The sequence below is a fragment of the Thalassophryne amazonica genome, chromosome 6 (genome assembly GCF_902500255.1).
Source record: "Thalassophryne amazonica chromosome 6, fThaAma1.1, whole genome shotgun sequence".
In the NCBI taxonomy this organism is placed as follows: Eukaryota; Metazoa; Chordata; class Actinopteri; order Batrachoidiformes; family Batrachoididae; genus Thalassophryne; species Thalassophryne amazonica.
This window is the reverse complement of record NC_047108.1, coordinates 73,348,093-73,375,630: the sequence shown is the minus strand read 5'-3', so window position 1 is coordinate 73,375,630 and position 27,538 is coordinate 73,348,093. Positions and strand designations below refer to the sequence as shown.

At 43.5% G+C, this 27,538-nt stretch overlaps 1 protein-coding gene and 1 long non-coding RNA gene across 2 annotated transcripts in view; one reads left to right on the top strand and one right to left on the bottom strand.

The window, feature by feature from the left end:
• Positions 1-27,538, top strand: part of mybpha (myosin binding protein Ha) — a 68,085-nt gene that overhangs the window by 9,170 nt on the left and 31,377 nt on the right. The window contains exons 6-10 of the mRNA XM_034172480.1: positions 5,835-5,923; positions 6,034-6,229; positions 6,393-6,532; positions 16,744-16,903; positions 18,675-18,811. Of these exons, the coding sequence (XP_034028371.1) occupies positions 5,835-5,923; positions 6,034-6,229; positions 6,393-6,532; positions 16,744-16,903; positions 18,675-18,811 (722 nt within the window). The remainder of the gene's footprint in view (positions 1-5,834; positions 5,924-6,033; positions 6,230-6,392; positions 6,533-16,743; positions 16,904-18,674; positions 18,812-27,538) is intronic.
• Positions 9,481-21,523, bottom strand: LOC117512422. Its single transcript, XR_004561292.1, has 3 exons — positions 21,512-21,523; positions 16,667-16,671; positions 9,481-9,749 (listed from the first exon to the last, which is right to left on the bottom strand). It is a non-coding gene; the product is annotated as an uncharacterized LOC117512422 (long non-coding RNA).

Here is a 27,538-nt window from a genome sequence, read left to right as displayed (position 1 = left end):
ATGATTTGATTTGGGAGCAGAAATCAGTTAACCCCTATTGTTTACTTCATCTCTCTTCAGGGAATTACATTTCTTTGCCATTTTTCTTAGACATAATGTTGCCTGTTGTATTAAACTGGACAGTTCAGAATGAAGTGACATATTATTTGTCTTCCTGTTTGTTTAAGAATAAGGAATTTCCATAATTACAAAGGATGTAATGTGACTGTCAGTGGGCGTATGTCCCGGTGAGGGTTCAGGCCACTGTGAGCAAAACACAACACTTTACAGGAGAAATGCCGTCATGCAAAAAGAACAGCTGGTCAGCTGAAGGAATTGAAACATGAGCCTAACTAATGGATTCTGAGTGTCTTGTGGTGGGTTAATTCAGCTCCGTGTCAGTCACACATTGTATTGCCAGACATTAAGATGTATTTGCTGTCCTACATGTGCTGCAGTCCTCACAAAGACAACTTTATCCAGAGGCATAGACAGATTATGGGTTGTTTGCAGAAAGACTTGCTCGCTTCTGATGGCATAAATCCAACAACACTTGTGAGCATCACTGGCAATTGTGCTGATTAGAGTGGATTAGTGTTTGTGCCAACTCCTAGAGCTATAAACACGCTTGATATTCACTGACAACCTGAAGCCATCACTACTCAACCATGGTGACAAATTTCAGTACAAGGCAAGAGAAGAAGACACTTTGAGTAGGTGCCGAGGAATGTTTTGGCCATGGCAGACTGGGAGATGTGATGGACGGTAGCACCTTCTGGGTTTTATATATCACATAAGCACAGAGTGTTTCTGAGACATGTCCCGCTTGTGCAGAATCACACAGGTGGTGCTGTACGTAATGTTCACCTGGTTTCAATGTAACCATCCACCAGAGAGATTGTGCAAAAGCTTCACTAACTCCCAACCACTATACTGTTTCATCCATATTTAAATGTACATCCATCCATCCATCCATTTTCTTCCGCTTTATCCGGAGTCGGGTCGCGGGGGCAGCAGCTCAAGCAAAGCCGGCCAGACCTCCTGATCCACACACACCTCCCCCAGCTCCTCCGGGGGAACCCCAAGGCATTCCCAAGCCAGCCGAGAGATGTAGTCCCTCAAGCGTGTCCTGGGTCTTCCCCGGGGCCTCCTCCCAATGGGACGTGCCCGGAACACCTCTCCAGCGAGGCGTCCAGGGGGCATCCAGAAAAGATGCCCGAGCCACCTCAACTGACTCCTTTCGATGCGGAGGAGCAGTGGCTTGACTCTGAGCTCCTCCAGAGTGACCGAGCTCCTCACCCTATCTCTAAGGGAGCGCCCAGCCACCCTGCAGAGGAAACTCATCTCGGCCACTTGTACTCGCGATCTCGTTCTTTCGGTCATGAGCCAAATCTCATGACCATAGGTGAGGATCGGAACGTAGATCGATCTGTAAATCGAGAGCTTTGCCCCCCTACTCAGCTCTCTCTTCACCATGACAGTCCGATACAGCGACCGCATCACTGCAGATGCTGCACCGATCCATCTATCGATCTCACGCTCCATCCGTCCGTCACTCGTGAACAAGACCCCGAGATACTTAAACTCCTCCACTTGAGGCAAGGACACTTCACCGACCTGAAGAGGGCAAAGCACCTTTTTCCGGTCGAGAACCATGGCCTCGGATTTGGAGGTGCTGATTTTCATCCTTGACACTTCACACTCAGCTGCAAACCGCCCCAGTGCACGCTGAAGGTCCTGATTTGACGAAGCCAACAGAACCACATCGTCCGCAAACAGCAGTGATGAGATTCTGTGGTTCCCAAACCAGACCCCCTCTACACCCTGGCTGGGCCTAGAAATTCTGTCCATAAAAATAATGAACAGAACCGGTGACAAAGGGCAGCCCTGGCGGAGGCCAGCGTGCACTGGAAACAGGTTTAACTTACTACCGGCAATGCGAACCAAGCTCCAGCTGCGGTCATACAGGGACCGGATAGCCCTTAGCAAAGGACCCCGGACCCCGTACTCCCGGAGCACTCCCCACAGGGTGCCCTGAGGGACACGGTCGAACGCCTTCTCCAGGTCCACAAAACACATGTGGACTGGTTGGGCAAACTCCCATGAACCCTCGAGCACCCGATGGAGCGTGTAGAGCTGGTCGAGTGTGCCGCGACCAGGATGAAAACCACACTGCTCCTCCTGAATCCGAGGTTCCACCATCGGTCGAATTCTCCTCTCCAGTACTCTGGAATAGACCTTACCGGGGAGGCTGAGGAGTGTGATCCCCCTATAGTAGGAACACACCCTCCAGTCCCCCTTCTTAAACAGAGGGACCACCACCCCGGTCTGCCAATCCAGAGGCACTGTCCCCGATCGCCATGCGATGTTGCAGAGGGGTGTCAGCCAAGACAGTCTGACAACATCCAGAGACTTAAGGTACTCAGGATGGATTTCATCCACCCCAGGAGCCTTGCCACCGAGGAGCTTTCTAACCACCTCAGTGACTTTGGCCTGGGTAATGGATGAGTCCGCCTCTGAGTCCCCAGTCTCGTCTTCCTCTTCGGAAGACGTGACGATGGGATTAAGGAGATCCTCGAAGTACTCCTTCCACCGCCCGACAACATCCCCAGTCAGGGTCAACAGCTCCCCACCTGCACAGTAAACAGTGCTGGTGGAGAGCTGATTCCACCTCCTGGGCATTGGACGGTTTGTCAGACCGATAGTCGGCCTCGAACATTGTCGGCCTCGAACACTGTACATTTAAATGTACAGTGGGGCAAAAAAAGTATTTAGTCAGCCCTTGATTGTGCAAGTTCTCTGACTTAGAAAGATGAGAGAGGTCTGTAATTTTCAACATAGGTACACTTCAACTATGAGAGACAAAATGAGAAAAAAAATCCAGGAAATCACAATGTAGGATTTTTAAAGAATTTATTTGTAAATTATGGTGGAAATAAGTATTTGGTCACCCACAAACAAGCAAAATTTCTGGCTCTCACAGACCTGTAACTCCTTCTTCTGTCCTCCACCTGTTACCTGTATTAATGGCATCTGTTGGAACTCGTTATCTGTATAAAAGACACCTGTCCACAGCCTCAAACAGTCAGACTCTAAACTCAACCATGGCCAAGACCAAAGGAGCTGTTGAAGGACACCAGGATGAACATTGTAGACCTACACCAGGCTGGGAAGAGTGAATCTACAATAGTCAAGCAGGTTGGTGTGAATAAATCAACTGTGGGAGCAATTGTAAGAAAATGGAAGACATACAAGACCATTGATAATCTCCCTCGATCTGGGGCTCCTCACAAGATGTCATCCCGTGGGATCAAAATGATCATGAGAACGGTCAACAAAAATCCCAGAACTACACAAAGGGGCCTGATGAATGACCTGCAGAGAGCTGGGACCAAAGTAACAAAGGCTACACACTACGTGAGTACCATTGTTTGGAGGGACAGCTGCCCTGTCATTGGGAGGGTGCTAACTAGAGCACAATAGGTACTAATTAGAGCAATTGTTTAGTCACTAGCCTATAGCAGTCTGCCTCTTGGTAGGAGGGGTCTGGTTATGTTTAAAATTCCAGCTTTTGGGGCTTCAGTTATTCTTCTCTACAAGAGTCAAGACAGAATAGCAGAGCAAGAATCATACACTACCAGAGCAAGAATCATAGCTGAGGAAGCTTCTGCGATTTGAAGCAAAACGTCCTCGCATCAAGCAACCCAGTCCAGTCGAAGATTCAAGCTTCTCTACTATGGAAACCACCTGGACAACTGAGAGCCTACACAGAAACACACTACGCAGAGAGAGAGTCAAAACCTGCAGTGCCAGGCGTGTCCCCCTGCTTAAGCCAGTACCTGTCCAGGCCCGTCTGAAGTTTGCCAGAGAGCATATGGATGATCCAGAAGAGGATTGGGAGAATATCATTTGGTCAGATGAAACCAAAATAGAACATTTTGGTAAAAACTCAACTCGTTGTGTTTGGAGGAAGAAGAATGCTGAGTTGCATTCCAAGAACACCATACCTACTACTGTGAAGCATGGGGGTGGAAACATCATGCTTTGGGGCTGTTTTTCTGCAAAGGGGACAGGATGACTGATCTGTGTTAAGGGAAGAATGAACGTGGCCATGTATCGTGAGATTTTAAGCCAAAACCTCCTTCCATCAGTGAGAGCATTGAAGATGCAACGTGGCTGGGTCTTCCAGCATGACAATGATCCCAAACACACCACTCGGGCAACAAAGGAGTGGCTCGGTAAAAAGCATTTCAAGGTCTTTGAGTGGCCAAGCCAGTCTCCAGACCTCAACCCCATAAAAAATTTGTGGAGGGAGTTGAAAGTCTGTGTTGCCCAGCGACAGCCACAAAACATCACTGCTCTAGAGGAGATCTGCATGGAGGAATGGGCCAAAATACCAGCTACAGTGTGTGCAAACCTGGTGAAGACTTACAGGAAACGTTTGACCTCTCTCATTGCCAACAATGATTATGTTACAAAGTACTTAGTTGAACTTTTGTTATTGACCAAATACTTATTTTCCACAATAATTTACAAATAAATTCTTTAAAAATCCTACAATGTTATTTCCTGGATTTTTTTTCTCATTTTGTCTCTCATAATTGAAGTATACCTATGATAAAAATTACAGACTTCTCTCATCTTTCTAAGTAGGAGAACTTGCACAATCAGGGGCTGACTAAATACTTTTTTTTACCCCACTGTAATTATATCTGTAGCTGTTTGGAGGATCCTTCAGTACTGCTGGAATGACTTTGTGTCAAACAAACAGTTAATTAAGGATCTTCAGATGAGGCATTGGGAGAGAATGTCAGTGCCAACATTTTAGCCCTGTGGTGAACATGCAGGTGCCTCGGTGGTAAAAACCCCAGCAGCTGGAAGAGTCAATAGTAAATGGAATGTATTTGTACTATCCAGAATTGCTTTAATTCTCCTGACCACATACAGGTACTTTTGTACCACCATAGGGGGCATACTCTTTGTTTTTTGGGTAAATTTTCTGAGGTTGGCTGGAAAACTTTTTTCAGGCGCCAACTTGTTTGTAACCCAGTGTATTCAGAAAGCACAAGCAAAGTCGTAATAAATACATACCCTGAAACAAAACTGCATCCTGTGATTATACTATGAGGGATGTTGAACATTGAATATTGTTCTGCTGTCTGGCTCTGCTTTGGTTTCACATGATTGTCCCCTTTGATACTTCTAAGTTCTAGAAGTTCCACATGACTGTCAGTAAAAAATCCGACAGCCATCATCACGTTTGTGTTGCTTCATTGTTTCATTTGTCCGTCCACATTCAATAAGCAGTTAATATCACTAACACAAATGGCTGGTAGCCATTTCAAATCCCGTGTTGAAGTTCCAGCTCTCCCTTGAGATCGCTAACAGAGCCGTCTGTCATCACCCACCACTGCTTTCTGTCTTCCTCTTTGTGGTCATACTTCTTGAAAAACAGATAAACTTGTGCAGCTCTCTCCATAAGGCTCACCAGCTCCTGGCATAGTTTCCACTGCACCGAACCCTCCTTACAGCGAGAACTTCTTACAGCTGTGGGACCGTCAGATCCGTGAAATTTTCATGTGCCTCCATGGCAACAGATTTTGAGATAACACGTGAAAATAACAGTAAACAAACACTAAAAATAACTACAAAATACATTACATTAGCCAGTTTTGCTAAGTGAAAAATTATTATTCAATTAATGCTGTCGGAAGTGTGTCTATTGGCTAAAAAAAGAAGAATTTAGTAAAATTCAATTTGGTTCAATATGGCATGGTTCATTAATATGACTGTTTTGTGATGTGTTTGTGGTGAAGAACACTGCTGATCTGAGGTGATATGTTGTTATTTTTTAGACCGTCCCAAGATTCGCATTCCCCGTGCTCTCAGAATTCGATATGTCAAGCAGGTTGGAGAGCAGATCAACCTGGTCATCCCCTTTATTGTAAGCCTGCATACACACATACAGTAGGATCTGTATAATCCACAAATAGCAGAGTATTGAAAAATTTATACTTTATGGCTTGACTCCTCTCTCATTTTCTAACACCTTAGGGTAAGCCCAAACCTCAGGTGTCTTGGCTTAAAGATGGACAACCTTTGGATCCAAAGAGGGTCTACATTAGGAACAGTGACATGGACAGTATCCTGTTTATCCGCACCTGTCAGAAAGAGGACTCCGGGCAATATGAGATGTGTGTCAAGGTAGAAAGTTTTGAAGACAAAGCCACCATTACGCTTCAGATTGTGGGTGAGTTGCACAGGCATATGCTATATGAACATAATGTTGTTGAAATTTAAAATATGTTGGTTCTGATACTTGTTACTTGTTCCAAAAGAAATCCAAGCCACCTAATATTATACCTTCATCAGTGATGACTCAATGCGTTTAAGACTCTAATATGTCTCCTCAGAGTTGCCTGGGCCTCCTGCCAGTGTGAAGCTAGTGGACACCTGGGGCTTCAATGCTGCTATAGAATGGACACCTCCTATCGACAATGGTAACACAGAAATCACTGGATACACACTCCAGAAAGCCGACATGAAGACTGAGGTGAGGCAAACATACTAGTCTCATGTAAGCTAACATGCAAACATGCATGCTAACACTATGGACTGTATGTAAACAAAGGTGGATAGATTGAAAATGAAAAAATGCCTTTGTCGCCCCTTAACATACAGGTCATTGACACCTTGCATTCCGTGAAAGTCAATGAGATACTGGCCAAAGAACATGTCCAATAATCTCCTTAATAAAAAGAAAAATAGACTCACATAGATCACTGTGTAACACAATTTTTGTTCCTGGCAAATAAGTGTCTTTTTCCAATGACGTTTATTGCAAAACAATAGAAAAAGCCCAATTTTCATGCCAAACCTTGGTTTTTTTGGGCTGCACAGCAATTTTATCCCCTCAAAACATGTATTTTTGACAATTTTCTTATTTTTCACAATAAAATTAAAATACGGAACATAACTGCAGCAAGGTTTATTTTCAAACATTTGAAAACAATTTTACAAAGTTAAAAATGAACAGTTTTCCTTGATTTGTGAATGTGCAATGAATCACTTTCCGTTAGACCCCAAATGGATGGATGGATAGCTTTATTATCATTGTCATTACAACAACGAGATTTCCGCACTCACATTCCACAGACAAACAGCAATTAATCCACAATTATTACTTGTTTATCGTAATAATGGCACACATCAGAATTAAGACAACACATATACATTTGACATTGTTTATGTGCACTAAACTTGAAACAGTCCGTTTTCCAAATTAAGGCGATGTGAATGTGTGGTAGCCGCTGCAAATGGAGTCGCGCCGCCTGCCAGCTTGGGAAGAACGGGGGTCTGCCATGGGGGGGGGGGGGGGGCAGGAAGGGAGGTAAAAAGGAAAAGCTGGAGCATGCTTCAGTCCATCTGTAAGTCAGTTTATTGTCTTTGTGGGTTGAGATAAGAATGGAGCCGAATAATCTCACCAAGGCCTGAATAAATTCCTCTGGAGGTAAACAGTGGGCAATTTGTCCTTGAGGCTAGATAAGCCTGGAGTGTTGTAGCTGAGCATTGAAAAACACTTTTAACAGTTCCACTTGAACAGCCAAATCCCAATTATGAATTAAGAATATTCCCAATTATGAATGAAGAATATTCACCGGCCTCCGAAACCTTCAACTTCAACTACAAGGCACACATCAGCTCCAAGGTGTCATCCAATTTGCGTCTGAGTTCAAGAGTCAATGAGAATGCACTGTGTTGCCAACCTCATTAATCATGACGGACAAGCGAGGGCTCGTGGTTCTTGATGCCGCCGTCTTGCCAATTTTCCGGTAGATCAGGGCAGCACATAAGCCAAAAAGTACCGGCCCTGCTACCATGAGACCAAAAATGAATAAATCCTCAATGTCCTCAACGGAGAAAGGTGCCAAGCATGCAGCACACAAATGTAGTTCCTCATCATGTTTTCATTGTAAGATCCCTGATATCTGTGTTCAAAGTCCATTATGTCTTGGTGGAAGCACTTTCCATGTTCTTCTGGTGTATGCCCCCATGTTGTCCTTGAAGTTGTCAAGGTGAGCATCCAGAATGTGGACCTTCAGTGACATCCTACACCCCATTTGGCCATAGTTTCTCACCAAATTCTCAACCAGTTCCACATAATTGTCAGCCTTGTGGTTGCCCAGAAACCCATGGAGAACATCAACAAAACTTTTACATGCCTCCTGTTCCTTTGCTGTCAGTTTCTTTCAGGGCACTCTATGATTTTCTTGACTTGTGGTCCAATGAAAACACCAGCTTTCACTTTTGCCTCTGACAGCTTTGGGAAAAAATCTTGAAGTTACTTGAATCCTGCAGACTCTTTGTCAAGTGCTGTGACAAATTGTTTCATGAGACCCAGTTTGATGTGCAGAGGATGGAACAAAACGTTGTGAGGATCCACCAATGGCTCATGTTTAATGTTATGGCTTCCAACTGAGAATTCAGTCCTTTCAGGCCATTGCTTCTGGTGCTAATGTGCTGCCCTGTCTCTACTGTCTCAAAGGCAGAGAAAACAGGGAACCTTGGTGAAACCTCCCTGGAGTCCCATCAAAAATGCCACCATTTTGAAGTCCCCAATGACCTCCCATCCATACTCATCATAGTTCAAAGCTTCCAGCAGATATTTGACACTGTAATCCTCCTTGAGATGCACTGAATGAGTCAAAGGAAGTGTTGGATACTTGTTCCCATTGTGCAGTAGCACAACCTTCAGGGTTCTGGATGAGCTATCAATGAAGAGTCTTCACTCATTTGGATTACATACAATTCCAATTGCACTGAACAGTCCTGAAATGTCACAACAATAGCACAAACTCTCTTCCTTGGCAAAGAAGCTAGAGAAAAGTTGGTGACGTTTTCTTTGGCTTGTTACTTGCACACTTTCATCCAACAAGTCCCACTCCTTCAGCTTTGAGATCAAAAGCTCAGCATTTGACTTTGTCAAACCAAGATCTCTGATGAGGTCATTCAGATCTCCTTGACTTGGGAAGTAAGGATTCCTCTCACAAACTGTATCTGTAATGTCACAGTCCACTTCACTGTTCTCAACATCCTCTGATTCAGTGATTTCTTCTTCTGATGGTTGTTTTCTTTCTGGAGGTGAAGGTACAGGAAGCTCAACACTATGTGGCACTGGTGCAATGGAAGACGGAATGCCAGGATAAGGAATAGCAGGTGCATTCTTCCCACTTTGGCATTTGGAAAGATCCACCATGCAGAAGTAGCAGTTGGTTGAGTGGTCAGTGGGTTCACGCCATATTCTTGGAACAGCAAACTTCATTGCTCTCTTTTCCCCTCTTTTGTTTAGGTTGTTTAATTTTCTTTGATTAAAGACTGAAATATTCATGAACAAAGGTGATTCTTCAAACCTCAGTAAATTACTCTCCTGTTCTTGAAAGTTCTTGCTCAATCTATACAAATGAGGAAGGTTTTCATAAATATAATTGCTTTGTCAACATTGTATTATGTTTGAAATGATGTTTGAACCCTTTTGACGTGATCACAAAAAAACATATGATAACCACAACTCTGACAAATGGACTTAACTTTCCAGAAATTAGTAGTGACCACTCAGTGAATGCGAAAACTAGTTAATTTGCAATTTTATTGTGCTGACCACAAAACCAAAGTTTGGAGGTCAAGACTACTCTTTTCTCTTTTGATTGGTTGCGAAGAAATGGGAAATTATGGTTTTAACCCAGGAACAAGACAAAAGTGAAAATTTGTTACTAATAGGAGCACAGTCGTCCTTGAACAGGGCACCTTCTCCTTAGAAGGCAAATGCACTAACGACTTGCATCATCAGGCTGTCTCGCAGCAATCTACGTGAAGACTAGTGCTAAAATTGACTTTGTTGATCGTTTTCTTTTAAATTGTTTTCATTTACCTGCTCTATGATAGGTGGGTAACTGACTGGTATTAAGTTCTGATCATCACCAACCACATACCTTGACAATTAATTAAAGGAATGTATTCATACTGTCCATTCATATTTTCCAGGCTGTAAATGATGGGGAAGGTTTTGTTGGATTGAACTGAAGCAATGTGAACTGACTTCGAGTGCCAAGATCTCAAAATATAGGACTTGTGCCAACCTTAAGCGTGGGTGCACGCAAATAATTATTAGCAGTTCATCACACTCCATGCTTCTGCCATTGTTGTCATTGTCTACACACTATGTACAACAAACAGGAAACGCCTAATCAGCCAGTCATATGGCACAAACTCGATGAATGTTGACATGATCGAGACAGATGATTTAAGTGACTTTGAATGTAGCATGGATGTTGGTACCAGGTGGGATGGTTTGAACCTTTTAAGAATCTGATCTACTAGGATTTTGATGAACAGCCATCTTTACATAGAAAAGATACAGAGAATATATAGAATGTTCCAGAAAAAAAAAAAAAATCCAGTGAGTTCTGTGGGCAAAAAATGCCTTGCTCATGGCAGAATTCAGAGAAGAATGGTTAGACTAATGTGCTTGACGGTTGACTTGTTGGGCATAAAAACAGACGCCTCTGGTCTCTAAGCAATAAGTAGCTAGGAAATTCCCCTGTGTATCTTTCCCGGTACATAGAACAGTGTAATACTCTGTAAAATGGACTGCATTTATATTGCACTTTTCCATCTGCAAAAGCTCAAAGCGCTTTTCAATGATGCCTCGCATTTACCCATTCATACAGACACACTCACACACAATGTCAGGGTGCTGCCATGCAAGGCACAATGAGGGGATTAAGGACCTTGCCCCAGGGGCCTTAGTGATTTTCTGGTCTGGCTGGGTTTTGGACAGAGGATCCTCTGGTCTGAAGCCCAACACTTAACCACTTGACCACCACCTATAATTGTTGCACTCCAGACGATCATACTTGCCTTTCCAGAGAGCAGGGACAAGGCCTTGCTTTTAATCTGTCTGGATGATACCTGCCTCCCAAATAGATGGAAAGATTGCTTGCTGCTTGTAATGCCAGGAGAACAGCATCTCCACCTGCCTAAAGTTCTTCCCCAGTCCCACTGATCCCTACAGCTTTACCTACATTCAGATCTTTTATCACCTTTGCAATTCAAATGAGATTTTGTAGGTCGCAGTTGACTGGGACTAAAGACATGTCATCACTTGCGCAAGACTGGGATGGGATGAGGTGTTGATCTGGAGGAACACAGTGCTTTGATTCCTCAGAAAGCAGGGCAATGATCACGAGATCACAAATGATGTACTCACAGATTCCTCCAACCAATGCCTCCTCACAGCCCAACTTTTCAGCTCCTTATACAGGCTGGAACTGCCTACAGCTTCTCTGTATGACGTTCAGATGCCCTTCTGAGAGGAAACACTTAATTCTGGGGACACTCATGTCTCCAGTGTAATTTCTGGCAGTTTTCATTGTCTTCTTCTGAAAGAAATTCTGCATTCCATTTTATTCATTTGTTGTGTCCATGTTTGCAAGTCCTACACCCAGATTACATGCACATTTCTGGGACACTGGGCCTCATGTATCAAAGTTGCGCACTTGTGGCGTAAATTTACGGTGCAAATTTGAAGTACACCAAAGTTGCCGTGACATGTGTCAAGCAGTGCGCACCTGCCCATTTCCAGCGTATGCCTGATGTGACCTTGATAAATGTGGCGGGTGAAAACAATCGTAATTATAATGAACACGCCCATAAATATTCAGACTCCGCTTCAGACACACCCTCATTTTACGACATGGAAGCCAGGAAGACGGCAAAGAAAAAGAACTCCACCAATCACGACGCGTGCCAATAGAGCGTCAAAAGCGCCCGTCGTATCAATTGTTTTGTAGTATAATCAAAAAAGTGTTACAGTGGTCCCTCGTTTATCGCGGGAGTTACGTTCTAAAAATAGTCCGCAAAAAGCGAAGTCCGCGACGTAGTCAGCGTTATTTTTTAACAATTATTATAGACGTTTTAAAGCTGTAAAAACCCTGTAAAACCACTTTATACACTTTTCTCAATCAGGCATTAACATTTTCTCACTTTTCTCTCATGTGTAAACACTCTCAAAGTTCAAACCTTAGTAGAAAAATAAGACCAAACTGTTTTCAGGCCCAAACATTTGTTTGAGAAATAAAAATAGAACGTTTTCCTATAAATAATTATGATGGCTTTTAGAACTAATGAATTTAATTTTAACGATCAACGTACGAGGTTGGACACATAAGAAATTATTAATAGTGACTGACCAGTATTTCACAGTTCCTCTGACCGTGCCTCTTCGTCCTGGCGCTGTGCCACTGTCACGCCTTTTTCCACTCACACCTCGCTGCAGGTGTGTTTTTCCGAGTGACAAACACAGTTAAGAGTAGTTGTTGTTGCTCTTTTTTCTTCTGGGCGAGAAGATTCTTATAAACAGACACGCAGATCACAGTGCACTGTAAAAAAAAAAAGCATGCAAAATTGGACTAAAGAAATCTATGAAACGGTGAGGCCGCGAAAGGTGAACCGCGTTATAGCAAGGGACCACTGTATTCTCTTTTCACATGTCAATAATTCTTGACATGTGGATATTTGCTCACTCAATTAATAAGACACGCCTAATTTTTCAGATTTCTTTATTTTTATTTTATTTTTATTTATTTATTTTATTGTAACAAACGAATGGAGAAGACAAAACCTGATTGCAACACAGGCGAAGGGAATGACAACACTACAGTTGTACTTATCAATTTCATTGTCTAAAACGATCACACCACATAAAGTTAAGCTCAGCGCTGCTCTGGCTCCAGGCTCGAAGTCTGGAGAAAAAGGCGAGCAGCGCTTTCTTTGCGGTCAGCGCTGTGGCCACGGATCGTGCTCGAGACCAACAATCCCGCAAAAGCGGGATTTGTATTGATTATTATGTAGTATAATCAAGAAAGTGTTATTTATGTAACATATGCATTGATTTGTATGATGGCACTGTTTATCATGTTGATCATTTTCATTTTTATGTGGATTCCAGCGCTGGTTCATTTTGGTGTATAATTTACACCACCTCTCGACCTGGTGTATATTTTCAGCGCAGCGTACGCCAACGACCACATTGATAAATGCCAAGTAGCGCAGCCGTTTTGGCGTACACCCCATATACGCTCAAATATCGCTGTACGCACGTTGATACATGAGGCCCACTGTGTGGTCTTGAAGCCGAGCCAGGTTCGGAAGGAAGGCTAAATTGGGTTATAAGACCAAACTAGAAAAACAATTTAGCCAAAACCAAATGGGCTCCGTTTGGCATGGTTTAAATTTGATTTTAGGATCAAATAGGAAGAAAAATAATAATCACAAGATAACTCTTAATGACACTAAATCTGGAAAAGAATTGGCCCAAGATTTTAATAATTTTTATTTGAGATTTGAGTCTCTGGATTTTAATCATGAAATTTGTAAATGGAAAAATGACGTGTTATACCCAGGTTCTCCTCCTTTTAATGAACAGGCTGTGGTTACTTGTTTCAGAAGAATCAAGGCCAAAAAAAGTCCGGGGCCAGACAATATCTGCGGCCGTTTATTATCCTCTTGTGCAGAACAACTAGGCCCAGTCTTTTTTGATATATTTCAAAGGTCAGTCAACGAACAGAGGGTTCCTAATGTTTGGAAACAAAGCACAATAATCCCTGTGGCCAAAACCAAATCCCCTAAGGTCTTCAATGATTTTAGACCTGTGGCTCTTACTTCATTAGTAATGAAGTCTTTTGAAAAATTGATGAAGAATGAACTTCTTTCACAGGTAGAGCATTTACTCGATCCTCTTCAGTTTGCTTATAGGGCTGGTCGAGGTGTGGAGAATGCTACTGCCACCCTCTTAAATTTAGTCCTGAAGCATTTAGAAAGTTCTAAGGCACATGCACGTCTTCTTTTTTTAGACTTTTCTTCTGCTTTTAACACTATCCAACCACACATTTTAATAAATAAGCTTGTTAAGGATTTTAAACTGGATTTTACTATGGCAGGTTGGATTTTGAACTTTTTAACAGGGAGATCTCAGCGAGTGAGGGTAAATGGTTGCCTTTCTGATGTTTTATATTCCTCAACAGGCTCACCACAGGGTTGTGTGCTGTCCCCTCTCTTGTATATTTTGTATACAAATGACTGTTGCAGCCACTATAAGAATCGCCATATATTAAAATTTGCAGATGATTCTGTTATAATCAGTCTCCTGCATGGTGATGTAAGGGAACATGGCCCTGTTGTGGCAGATATGGTTCAGTGGTGTGACAACTCCTTTTTGCAGCTGAATCTTGACAAGACAAAAGATATGGTTATTGACTTTCGGAAACGGATGTCCTCACCCAAAACCACTACAATCAAAGGCCAACAGGTGGAGCATGTGGACAACTATAAATACTTGGGAACGCTGATCGATAGCAAGTTGAACTTTAATGACAATGCAGACCTGCTGTACAAGAAGGGGCAGCAGCATCTGTTTTGTCTTCGTAAGTTGTCATATTTTCAAGTGGACAGGACAATAATGACCCTATTTTATAAATCTTGTATTGAATCGGTTTTAAATGTTTTCAATGATGTGCTGGTACGGAAATCTCAGCATTAAAGCAAGGAAGCCACTTCACAACATTGTAGAATTGTGCAGCAAGCTTTTGGGAGCCCAGTAGACCTCACTGTCTGACTTGTTTTCCAGACAGGTGAGGAGGAAGGCTCAGAGAATTTTATCTGATCTGGCCCACCCTCTCCATGGTGAATTTTGTTATTTGCCATCTGGAGCGAGGCTTAGGTTTCCTACAGTGAGGAGTAACATCTATAAGCATTCCTTTGTACCTGTGGCTATCTCTGTTCTGAATGCTGACCGGAGGAGAGAAGCAGATACATAGGGTTGATGGCAAATCGTGTTAGGTAACTCGGTTCCTTTTCCATCGATCCAGGTCTGTACTGTGTCCCCCTTGTGTACTGAATGTTTGGTGTGTTTTTGCTTTTCTTTTCTTTTTATTCTGTGCTTTTCTGTATACCCATATATGTACAGCTCGTTGCTCCTTTGGAGACATTGAATAAATAAAGTGAAAGTGAAAGTGAAGGTTAAATGTGAAACACTGAGCAAATGGATTTTCGTCAAGGGTGCTTAAAACTGAGTGGTAATTTAGGCAATTCAAATGTCTTTTGTTTTTGTTTTTTGTTTTTGTGTGTGTGTGTTTGTTTCTTTTTTGTTTGTTTATTTCTTTGTAGCAGTGAAAATAAATTAACATGGTGAAAGCGAATCTAGGGTAAACCTTCAAATAGACGTGAGCCAAAAAGTTGGAGTTTTGGCTAAAAATTAGAGATCAGAGTGCATTTATTAGACAAATGAAAGAAAAGGTAGAAAAGATATTTAACCACTTTGGCCCTGTTCAGACTGGGGTTGGCAATCCAGCTCCAGCAGGATTTGGACCAAATCTGACTTGAGCTGGATAGATTTTCTTCTGAATGTAAACAGTGTAAATCAGATTTAAGGTGGACTGGAGCGGGATTCGCCAAGGTTGTTAGATGCGTGTGTAGGATGAGCCGAATTTGAAAAACAGGTCTGAACGCAATCCTGCTAGAAAGCAGTGCAGATTGAATCCATCTTGAGCTGGATTGCCAATCCCATAGTGAATGTGGTCTTTAGGAGTTGTCTGATTCCACTTGCATGTGAAGGAAACCAAAAAGTTATGCTGACTAATGCAAGGAGAGCACATGATACTGTTCAGGGTTCTAGTAGCTAGGACTATTTAAGTGCCGGGTAAATTATGTGATTGCGGCTCATAGCTTCCGCAGCCCCCCGAAGCTATAGGGTTTTATACCACTAAAACATTCTTGGCAAGCCTTATTTTAACTAATTTTGGGTGGTTTTGGACGCATTGAACGCAAGAATAATAAACAAAAAATGATATTTATGTTGTAATATTTGTAAGATAAAAGTTCTTTTTGCATGTTTCTGTCTAATTCTAAGTTAATTAACTAAATAAGATTGAAAATTTTAAAAACATAGCATTAGCTGTCTTCAGAAATGACACAGTAGTTTTTAGTCCAGTGAAGCAGGCAGTTTTTCTGTCATCCTGACAAGTTTTGTTTTTTTTTAAACAATTTGAGTGGGATTGCATTACTTTTTCTTTTTAAACAATATAACACCTAATTGTCAAACCTACTGTTTTAAATGAAAAACGTTCTGGATCAGTTTCACTTTCCTTTCACTGACGCTGTGCCCCCCACCTCTCTCTCTCTCTCTCTCTCTCCTCTCTCTCTCTCTCTCTCTCTCTCTCTCTCTCTCTCTCTCTCTCTCACTCACTCACTCACTCACTCACACGCGTCTGCTGTTTCCAAACTCTGAGCTTTTTGGAAACATGAAGCCTTTTAACTGTAAAATAAACTAAATTTCTGAATGGATCTTCTGATACAGAAAGACCTCTGGAGGACTTTCATGGTGGGGTTAATTTTTTTTCTCCTTCAGCTCAGAGCAGAAACGTTGTTTCCAACTGCAGTTGTTCACAGCTCTGTGGCCACAGAACGCGCTGACTCTCTGATCTCTGCTGTTTGAATACGATCGAACTGGTACATTTTCAGGAACATTTCAGTTCATTTTTCAGAAATTCTGTGCTGGGCGGCACAGCCAATTTGAACCCGAGAGCCTGGTGGAAGTTTGCAGTACCATGCGGGGCCAGCCAGCGCCGCCCACCGTAGCTAGAACTCTGATGCTCTTGCTCTATGTGGTGGTCTGTTAAACCTGAACTTTTGTTGTTTCTGCTTGTGCAGAAATGGTTCACGGTGCTGGAGCATTTCCACAGGCTAAACGCCACCATCTCAGACCTCATCATGGGCAACACATACTCCTTCAGAGTGTTTGCTGAAAACCAAGTGGGCATGAGTACATCTTGCGCTGTCACCAAAGAGGTGGCCAACATCCAGAAGACAGGTGAACTCCTGTATGCATTTCACTTGAGGTCCCTCCCACTGTTGACATAATGACAAGTTGTAAAGCGGATACTGTTGAGATTTTTTTTTCTTTTTTAATGAGCTGCAATCATGACTGTGTGTGTGTGTGTGTGTGTGTGTGTGTGTGTGTGTGTATATAAAGTGGAAACTGGAGGAGAGGAAATGACTTTGGCAGGACTCTAATCATAAACGTGCCACACTCTTGGCCGGTGGTCTGCTGTCACTGAAATAAATTTTAGAGGGTCTGTAAAGAGCTGGACAGCTGGTAGATAAAATTTTATTCTACCTCTAAATGTATATAAGGGGTAATTGAAAAGTTTTGAGCCTGACCAAGAAGAAACCACAACTAAATTAATGTAATGTTTTATTTTTCAACATAATCCCCATGTGAGTCCACACACTCTTTCCAGTGTCGCTGCAGTGACCTAATACCGTTCTCACAGAAGGTCTGAAGCTCAAGGAAGTCATCTACTGCAGATATGACATCATTACTAGTATTATAATGAGTTCCAGCAAGCTGCCTTTTCATGTTTGGAAACAGATGGAACTCCGAAGGAGCCAAATCAGGGGTATAAGGTAGGCGTGGAACAAGTTTGAGGCCACATTCATGAATGACAGACACTGCAATAACCGATGTGTGGACTGGAGCTTTGTCCTGGTGAAACAGAACACCTCTTTGAAGCATTCCACGGCACTTCTGCTTTATTTTCTCCCGCAATTGTTGCAAAAGGGAAGAAAAACAGGCCCCATTGATACTCTGTCCCTTCTGGAGCTAGTCCACCATTATGATGTCCTCAGTATCCCAGAAGACAGAGGCCATGATCTTCCCAGCAAATGAGACAGCTTTGGCTTTCTTTTGTGGCGAGGAACCCACATTTGCATTGCTTCAACTTTGTTTAGGCTCCCATTGCAAGTGGTGGACCCAGGTCTTGCCCATATTCATAAATTATTGCATGAGGCAGTCAGGAAAAGTCTCAAAACCGCAAAGATTACCCCTGGATGTTTGGAACCTTGTGCATGAGCATTGGTCATGAGAAGCCTTGAGACCCATCATACTGAAAGCTTTGTCATTCCCAGTTTATTGGTCAGAACCAAATGAACGCTCTCCTGGGAAATGCCTACAGTACTGCCTATGTGATGCTCACTTATTCTTCTGTCAGTGAGGACCATATCATGGATCTTCTGGATCATATCAGAGGAGGTGGTAGTTCTTGTTCTTGTTGATCTTGCATCAATCACCCCTCATACATATCTTTACATCTGTTTCGGTCTGTGGATTCAACGTCCATTGGAAATTTATGTTTAGGTCTGTGTGTGTGTGTGTGTGTGTGTGTGTGTGTGTGTGTGTGTGTGTGTGTGTGTGTGTGTGTGTGTGTGTGTGTGTGTGTGTGTGTGTGTGTGTGTGTGTGTGTGTGTGTGTGTGTGTGTGTGTAATCTGCAATGACAGAGTTTTAGTTGTCTCTCACAGCATAGCAGAGCTGAAAAAAAAATAATGTGACTTCTTGCTACAGAATGTCCTTAGGGGAACTCCAACATTCTGTAACATGGGCTCTTTTTGTTTTTTTTTGTTTTTTTTAGATGTCTTGTGATTCATTTTTTCCCTCAGGATGAAAATTAATGCATTTGGTAAATTATTGCTTTAGAATGCAAAAACTGCAGCCGGCTAACTGGCTAGTTCAAAGATATGGCTTTTGCATGTAGTTGCATCATTACTCTGTGTTCTCGGAACACCTTATTACTTGTGTTGACAGGTATTGTTAGCCACCCTCCCGAGTACCATGAGCACGACTTCAGTGAGGCTCCCAAGTTTACCACGCAACTCACTGACCGCGCTGCCACTGTGGGATACACCACCAAGCTGCTGTGTTCTGTTCGTGGATTCCCAAAGGCAAGTATACACTCATGTCACCATACGTTAATCTGCTGGTTCATGATGTTGTCAAGAAAAGCTCAGCATTTTCGTAAGGGGAGCACAAATTTATTCTAATTTTTTGGTGCTCCCATTAAGAAATGAGTCAAATTTTCGTGATGTTTTTTTTTTATCTTACTATTACTAAACCTAACCCTATACACTTGTCTATCTAATAAGGTGGTTATGAGCTTATACAGGTACAAAAGTGTTTAGACAGTTCCACAGTTTTTGTAAATTGAATCTGTTTACGTCTGCCATTCCACTATGGTTTTCTTTTATTTGTTTGGTTTAAACAAAATTAAGGTAAGCATATAAAATAATGTACTGCTTTTATATTATTTAAGAACAGCTTTTTTTTTTTCTTTAGTAATGAACCAGAAAATCCATGAATTCATCATCACTTTGTGTGGCACTGAAAAATTTGACCTTTGTTGGAGATATACAACCAATGATTTTCTCTAATCACTACTCAATTAGATATTTCCTTATTTATTTTTCTACATTGCAACAATTTTTTTTGGGGGGGGTGGGGTTGGGTAGGGAGGGAGGGTGTGCTTTTTTGTTTTATTGCTCAACTGACTTCAAAATCAAAGTGGTGTTCATTTCACTTGCACATAGATTTATGGTAGAATCAGTGTTGGGCTATCACCAGTATGTCTCTCAAGATATAGTAGGGTATATCTCTTGCTGCTCATGAGAGGCTGCCCACTTGGACAGAAAGGTCTGGATGGGCTGCAGGTGACATCATCACTGAGACAAAGCAAGAAGGATCTGGTGTAGCTTTGGGATACATTTGGCATGCCAGACTCACAAACCATCACAAGAAGTGAGAGAAGAGAGGCAGATTGGTCCTGCATGGGGAATAACTGGTAGATGTTCATGTTTCAGGGACAGATGAGGAGGCCATGAAAACTTTGTATATTTTTTAAATCTCACATGGTACCTTAAACATTCATGAAGGGAAACAAAGTATCACTTCCTGTTGGCAACAGGCAATGCAAACGGCCTAATTGAGTTCTGCTTTAAAACACAGGCACAAACTAATACAGCAGCATTAATCCTCTCTGAAGCACCCATTTGGTTTAAATAACCAACCATTCACAAAAAGCATCCTGTTCTGTACGTCAGTGCAAGTGGTACAAAGACCAACTAAAGACTAACTTGAAGGACTGCGACATTGAGCCAAGAAGGCAGGAAGAACTAGCTGAGAACAGGTGCAGGTGGAGACAGCTGTGTTCATCAAGAACTTGCACCTTAACTGTCGGCTATACTCACAAGGCAGAAGCGAGAAGGGAAAAATGCCACCAACCAAATCAGCATCAGGGCCAATATGTCTGCGATGTGTGCGGATGTGTGCTTGCTGCTCAAATTGCCTTGGACAGCCATAGAAGGTACTCCAGAAGTGAAAAGGCATGGTGCAATGTCATCATTGACAATGATGGACTGCCACAAGCAAGCCAGAGTTAAAAACTACTTGGCAAAAGTTCTATTGTGTAGAATTAGAAATATGTGCACAGCAACCTCTGATGTCCAATAATACCCATTTTATTTGATTTATTTTACTGTAAAACTCTTGACTGACAGATGGCCTAAAACTTCATAGGGTGTGGAAACAGCATATGATTATGCTTGACAATTTTAGAAAAAATTGGATAAGACATTCTTAATTTATTGTGCTAAAGGAAACACATGACGGACGTGCACATTCACAAACTGCATGTACAAACTGCATGTGGTTGTCTGATAGCTGTCACTTTAATGGCACTGAGTACATTAAGAGCTAGATTAGAGTAAATGAAGACAAGAAGAGACTGAAGCTGGATCACGTCACATACTATTTTAGGCATTCATCCTGCCTGTAGCTCTGTTAACTGTCCCGTCTGAATGCCAAACAGCAGTAAAGAGAAAGAGATGTCAGGAAATATCAGCGTGAGAGGAGGAACATTTTATTCGCTTAACCAGCTCCACAAATGACAAATGTTGAAACCTGGCCTAAATGTGTTTTAAGTCACCAGTAAATGTGCCAACATAAAAAGTGAGAGATTGTCAAGATTAATTTCATTTCATTTATTTAATTTAGTTAGCGCCACATCACAACAAAGTTGCCTCAAGGCACTTCACACAGGTAAGGTTAATCCTTACCAACCCCAAGAGCAAGTACACATGCGACAGTGGTAAGGAAAAACTCCCTCTGATGATTTGAGGAAGAAATCTCAAGCAGACCAGACTCAAAGGGGTGGCCCTTTTCTTGGGCCATGCTGCCGACACAATTGACAAAACAATTCACAAAACGAATCTACAGGACGTTTTGCCAGTGCACAGGACGGGAGGGTAACAGAAGCACACACCACAACAATCTCTGGATGGAGTCGCACCTCAAACAGAGAGAAAAAACAGAATCAGGCATCAGAAAGACAAGAAAAACAGTGTAATATGTCAGCATTAAGCAACAAGAAAAACAGAAGAAATACTAAGGTGATCGGCGGCCACTAGCCCAAAGCTTGACTAAAAGACCCAGACTTTAGATAAAGTTGAGGCTGCGGCCCGCTCTGTTTCCTAATAAAATTAATTTAAAAAGGTAAAAAGCATTGTAACATACTATGCCAGTATGCTAGCCATATAAGGGAAAATACATGCATCTTAAGTCTGGACTTGAAAGTGTCTACAAAATCTGACTGTTATTAATGTAGGGAGATCCACAGAACAGGAGCACAATAAGAGAAAGCTCTATGACCCACAGAATTTTTATTCACCCTAGGGGCACAAAGTAGTCCTGCACCCTGAGAACGCAGAGCCCAGGCCAGTACATAGGGTTTAATTAGGTCAAATAGGTAGGGAGGTGCCAGTCCATGAACAATTTTATAGACTAGTAGCAGAACCTTAAAATCTGATCGCACAGGAACAGGAAGCCAGTGAAGAGATGCCAAAATGGGTGTAATGTGGTCAGACTTTCTGCTTCCTTTCAAAAGTGTGGCAGCAGCATTTTGAACCAATTGGAGACCCCTAGTGTTGGACTGTAAACCAGAAAATAGAACATTGCAGTAGTCCAATCTAGAAGAGACAAATGCATGAATCAGGTTCTCAGCATCAGCCATAGACAGGATGGGATGAATGTTCCCTATATTTCGCAGATGGAAGAAAGCAGTCCTTGTAATATCTCTAATGTGGAGGTCAATGGACAATGTAGGATTAAAAATTACCCCAAAGTTCCTCACTTTGTCAGTGTGATCTATGATGCACAAGCCTAGGCTAAGCGTTAGCTGGTCAAATTGAGGCCAATGTCTCACTAGACTAAGAATCATCATTTCAGTCTTATGAGAGTTTAAAAGTAGGAAATTGCTAGACATCCAGCTTTTCACTGATCCAAGGCAATATTCTAAGGATTTTATGTGGATGAGATTACCAGCAGTTATCGGCATGTATAACTGAGTATCATCAGCATAGCAATGAAAGATATTCCCAAAACGCACACATATGTGCCCAAGGGGTGCTATATATAGGGAGAAAGGCAGAGGACCTAAGACGGACCCCTGTGGAACCCCAAATTTCATGTCACTAAGGTTAGAGGCAGTGTTATTGTGCAAAACACAGTGAGAATAACTAGTCAGGTATGATGTCAACCATGCAAGGGCATTCCCAGTAATACTAAAATGATCCTACAATTTCCAGCCTATCGAGTAGAATATAATGATCCCGGTATCAAACTAAGCACTAAGATCTAACAGCACCAGAAAGACAGTGGTGTCCGAATCCATTGTAAGCAGAAGATCATTCACCACTTTAGTGAGAGCCGTCTCTGTGGAATGATATTTTCTAAAAGCAGACTGGAGTGGCTCAAAAAGATTATTCTCAGCAAGGTGGTCCACGGCTGCTGTGAAACCACCTTTTCCAGAATTTAGAGCAAAATGATAGATTTGATATCAGCCTATAGTTTTTCAGTATAGGGTCAAGATTAGATTAAGTAATGGTTTAATCACTGTAGATTTGAAACATTTGGGAACAGTTCCAGAGGTTAATGAGAGATTAATAATTCCAACACAGTCAGCTGATGTTCTTTCTTCTCTCTTAAACAACCTACTTCCCATGGCAAACACCTTGACATTGGGCTGTGTGGATGTGTTTGTTTTGTGTCATAGTAAAGCTGTGTTGAGTGTCTGCCTCAGCTGTACTCTGTGTTCTGTGTATTTATTCTTACTGACTGTTGTTTCTTTTTTAGAGCTACATTGTTACATGCAACATGATGCAACATGATCATGCTTTCCTGTCTTTGTTTATGTAGAGAGAAAATAAATGATGAATCATTGTAATAAATATAAAGATACAATTCTTTGTCTTCTTGTTTTGGGTCTTGCAATCAGTGACTTCAATCACTGGATCAATAAAATGTATTTCGAACAATTTTCTTATTCATTCCTACTCAGGGCAATACCAAGGGGGGCAGGTGGGCGGTGCCCACCCTGAGAAAAGCTCTGCCCACCCAATGAACACTCAAGATGAATTGATTTACTACTACTTTTAATTTAACCTTTATTTAACAAGGTTAGTCCCATTAAGATGAAGATCCCTTTTTCAAGGGAGACCTGGACAATTATATTAAATATATATTTGACAGCATACACGATAGCCCACGTGATTCACAGCCGGAGGTAGAGTCCTGGCACCAGACAGAGATTTGTGGAGGGGCCTTGCATTGCTCTGAGGGGCTTTTTTCATTTATTTTAGGCCAGAAGTGTAAAGTAGAGCCCTGTGTGGGACCACTTTCTTCCTCCCACAGTCACTCCTGCCTTCCCTGCTCCCGCTGAATTTAACAACCACAAGATTCCAAATGTATTCTCCATTGCACAACATGCATTGAGACAACCTGCAGCTGTACATAATTTCTCTGTGATTCTGGGTGCAATGAGAGATGGTTTTCATCAGATAAGTTCTGACAGCAAATGCGTCATCAGCTATAAAATGATTCTTTTATATACCATGGCCTCAAGCGGGACAAAGCGGGATGCATTGACGTGACGAATTGCACTTTAAAAAAATCATTCTGTGTCGCAAAGCGGTTATCATATCACTGTGTGAGGAACTGGCAAATTGATGCCCTGCAGCTGCAGGTAGGTGCCCCTGTGTGCTGACGTCCACAGACAGAAGTAGTGACAGACGTTCGGCGGTTGTCTCCTGTGTAACCAAGGACAGGCGCGCTCCTCTCTGGGCCGTGCACTCTGCTCCACGGCTCCAGACGGAGCATCCTGCTCCCCGCTGCCGTGTTAATTATGTCTGGGTTACTGTAAATATCCTATTTCTTCCCTAATGACTGCACATCTATTGTTTTCATATGTTCTATGTTCTGCGTTATTGAAGTTTACCCTTAGTTTGTTAGCTATCACCTGCAGTCTTACTTGTGTTCTACATTTAGTTAGAAGGAAAAAAGTTTCAAGATGTGTATGTTGTATTTTACACCAATTTAGAGTTTCTGTGTAGGCTCTCAGTTGTCCAGGTGGTTTCCATAATAGAGAAGCTTGAATCTTCAACTGGACTGGGTTGCTTGACGCGAGGATGTTTCGCTTCAAATCGCAGAAGCTGATGACGTCATCAGGAGAGTCGTCAAGGGAGCCATCAGGAGAGGTGTCCGTCCCATCATTAGGAGGGACAGCTGCCCTGTCATTAGGAGGGTGCTAACTAGAGCACAATAGGTGCTAATTAGAGCTATTGTTTAGTCACCAGCCTATAGCAGTCTGCCTCTCGGTAGGAGGGGTCTGGTTAGGTTTAAAACGCCAGCTTTTGTGGCTTCTGTTTATTCTTCTCTACAAGAGTCAAGACAAGTCAAACTACCAGGCAAAGATTTTAGCTGAGGAAGCTTCTGCGATTTGAAGAGAAACGTCCTCGCGTCAAGCAACCTGTTGTATGGCTGGGGGGCCTGGCTGCCGGTTTGTTTGCCTTTTGTTTCCTCCAGGTGGCATGCATTTGGGACTGAGTGGCTGTGTTGCTGAGGCTGTTAGGACTTCACCCTGATCACCTGCGACTCGTCAGGACTCACAGCTGAGGTGCATCTGGATGGATTGGAGCATGTTGGCATTTAAGACTGGAGTGCACAGTGTGTATTTGCCAGAGACTCGACCTTGTGACCAGACGGGTGAGATCGTCGTCTTGGGAGCCATCTCATCAGCAGCGGACGCTGAGAATGTCCAGGTTTGATGCACGGTCTGTGAAAGAGGAGAGGTGAGGTCTCACGCTCGTCAGCACACTTCCTGAGGTACGTTGGATTTTGTGACTAACAGTTATACAGTCAGTAAATGTGGTGTCCCTCACACCTTATTGTATTGAGCTGTATGTTAGTCATGTATCAGCTTCCACTGCGGTGGTGATTTGTGAACGGGATGTTCCATGCCTGCAGGTTGGAAGCTGATCAGTAATCAGCCAGGAAGTGTTTGCTGTTTGTACCACCTTAAGTGTTCTGTGTGTAGAGTGTGGACTCACATAATGGTTCCTTCTTTCACAGACTCGGTTGTTGCGGCCACCTGGGGGGTGTCGGCGGGGTCCTTGGGTCCGAAACAGCTTCTGGCTCCGGACCATTAGCGCTGCTGGGAGCGCACCACGTCAGGCCGCATCTTTTTGTTATCACATTTTCACTGTTATGTATTAAATTCAGTTAGCCTTTGTACCGTGCTCTGCTTATTTCATACTGGGTCCTTCAAACGCTGGTCGGTTCTCCGAGCTGCGTCCGACACATAACACAACCCAGTACAGTCAAAGATTCAAGCTTCTCTACCACCAATTTAGAGGTTCTGTTTTTGTCCCTCACCCAAAAGAGGAAAAATGTCCACCCAAGCTTGGTATCCTGGCAACGTTGTTGTGTGGGCCGCTGAAGAGGGGGCTTTAGGCACGAGAGAGGGCGCCGCCGCATTGCAGAACCAACCGGGAGTGACAGCTGTCACTCATCAGCCATCACCACAAAAGCCGGGCAGCATCTCCACCTCACTGCCGAGATATCAGTCTATCACTGAAGGTAAACACTCAGCCGTGGTTTTGTGTCATACAATTTTCTGAACATTGGCAGGCGTACCTGTTTTGACTGGTCAGCAGCTGGAAGCTGGGAGGAGATGTCGTCTTCGCTCCTCGGATTAGTCCTTCAGGCGCTACACGTTTTTGTTCCTGTTGTGACTGTGATTGAGAGGTGGAGGTGTTCCCACCTTTCTGACTGTTTGCTGGGTGTTCACACACCCACCATAAACTGTTTTTGCTTCCTGCCAAACAGTACCAATCCGACAGCTGGAGATGGTGGCCACCTGGGGAGATCAGGACTTGGCGTCTCCTGTGTGTTTTCCAGATCCGGTGGCAGTGGAAATCGTGTGGGGCCCCGACTCTTCTCTGGACGGTGGCTCTCATATCCTCGAGCCTGTCCACATGCCCCCTTCGTGTAATTGACTGTAATTTATATTCTGTTTTCCGTGTGTATTCCGTTGTGCACATTTACAACAGTAAATTGTTATTCTTTGGCTCATCCATTGTCCGGTTCATTTACGCCCCCTGTTGTGGGTCCGTGTCCCTACACTTTCCCAACAGGATATCTCGGCCAACGTCATGGATTCCGAGGGGCGTCAACCATCCGTTGAACAACGAATGGAAGAGCAGGGTGCAGAGGCGCCAGCAGGAGGCGTGTTAGGTGAGTTGCAGCGCATCTTAACCGCCTTCACTGCTCAGATGGACTTAGTGACCGAGCAGAGCAATATATTCAATCGCAAGATGGAGGCTCTCACCGCGGAGGTGGAAGCGCACGCACAGGGCGCGGCTGCAGCTCCTCCTCCTGCTGTCCTGGTGCCGCATACAGACGTTCCACTGGTCGTTCAGCGAACCCCCCCACCGTCCCCTGAAGCATACATAAGTCCCCCGGAACCGTACGGAGGTTGTGTAGAGACGTGCGCAGACTTCTTAATGCAGTGTTCGCTCGTCTTTGCACAGCGTCCCATCATGTATGCATCGGACTCGAGCCGGGTGAGGCACGCGCCTGGGCTACGGCGCTTTGGGAGCAGAATTCACGGCTCCTAATGGTGTATACTGAGTTTGTGAGGGAGTTCAGACTGGTGTTCGATCACCCACATAGAGGCAAGACCGCTTCAACGGTGCCGCTGTCTATGAGACAGGGGTGTCGGAGTGCAGCCGAGTATGCAGTCGACTTCCGCATCGCGGCTGCGAGGTCCGGCTGGAATACTGCTGCATTCCATGCCACCTTTGTAAACGGACTGTCTCTGGTCCTAAAGGAGCATCTGGTGGCTAAGGACGAGCCGCAGGATTTGGACGGCTTATTGATCTAGTCATAACGATTAGGACAATCGGTTAGAACAACGCCGTCGGGAGCTGAGACAGAAGGACGTGGCCGGGCACTGCGCTGTCCCTCTCCCTTCCGGGTCCAAAAAGATTCCGCCCTCCCCACACTCCACAGCCTCAGCGCTCCGTGTGGCAACAGCTCCCCCTGCTGACCTTGCTAGGGAGACGAGCAAGGCCAAAGGGAGATCAGATGACAGAATGAGGAGGCTGGCCCGCGGGGAGTGTTTTCTCTGCAGCTCAAAAGAGCATATACAGAAAAACTGCCCCAAACGGCAACACTCACCTTTAGAGACTCGGCTAAGGGTGGGTCATAACATTCACGTGGGACGTACATGCCTATCTGCACGTCTCCCAGTTACGATCCTGTGTGGGGATCTAACCCTTCAG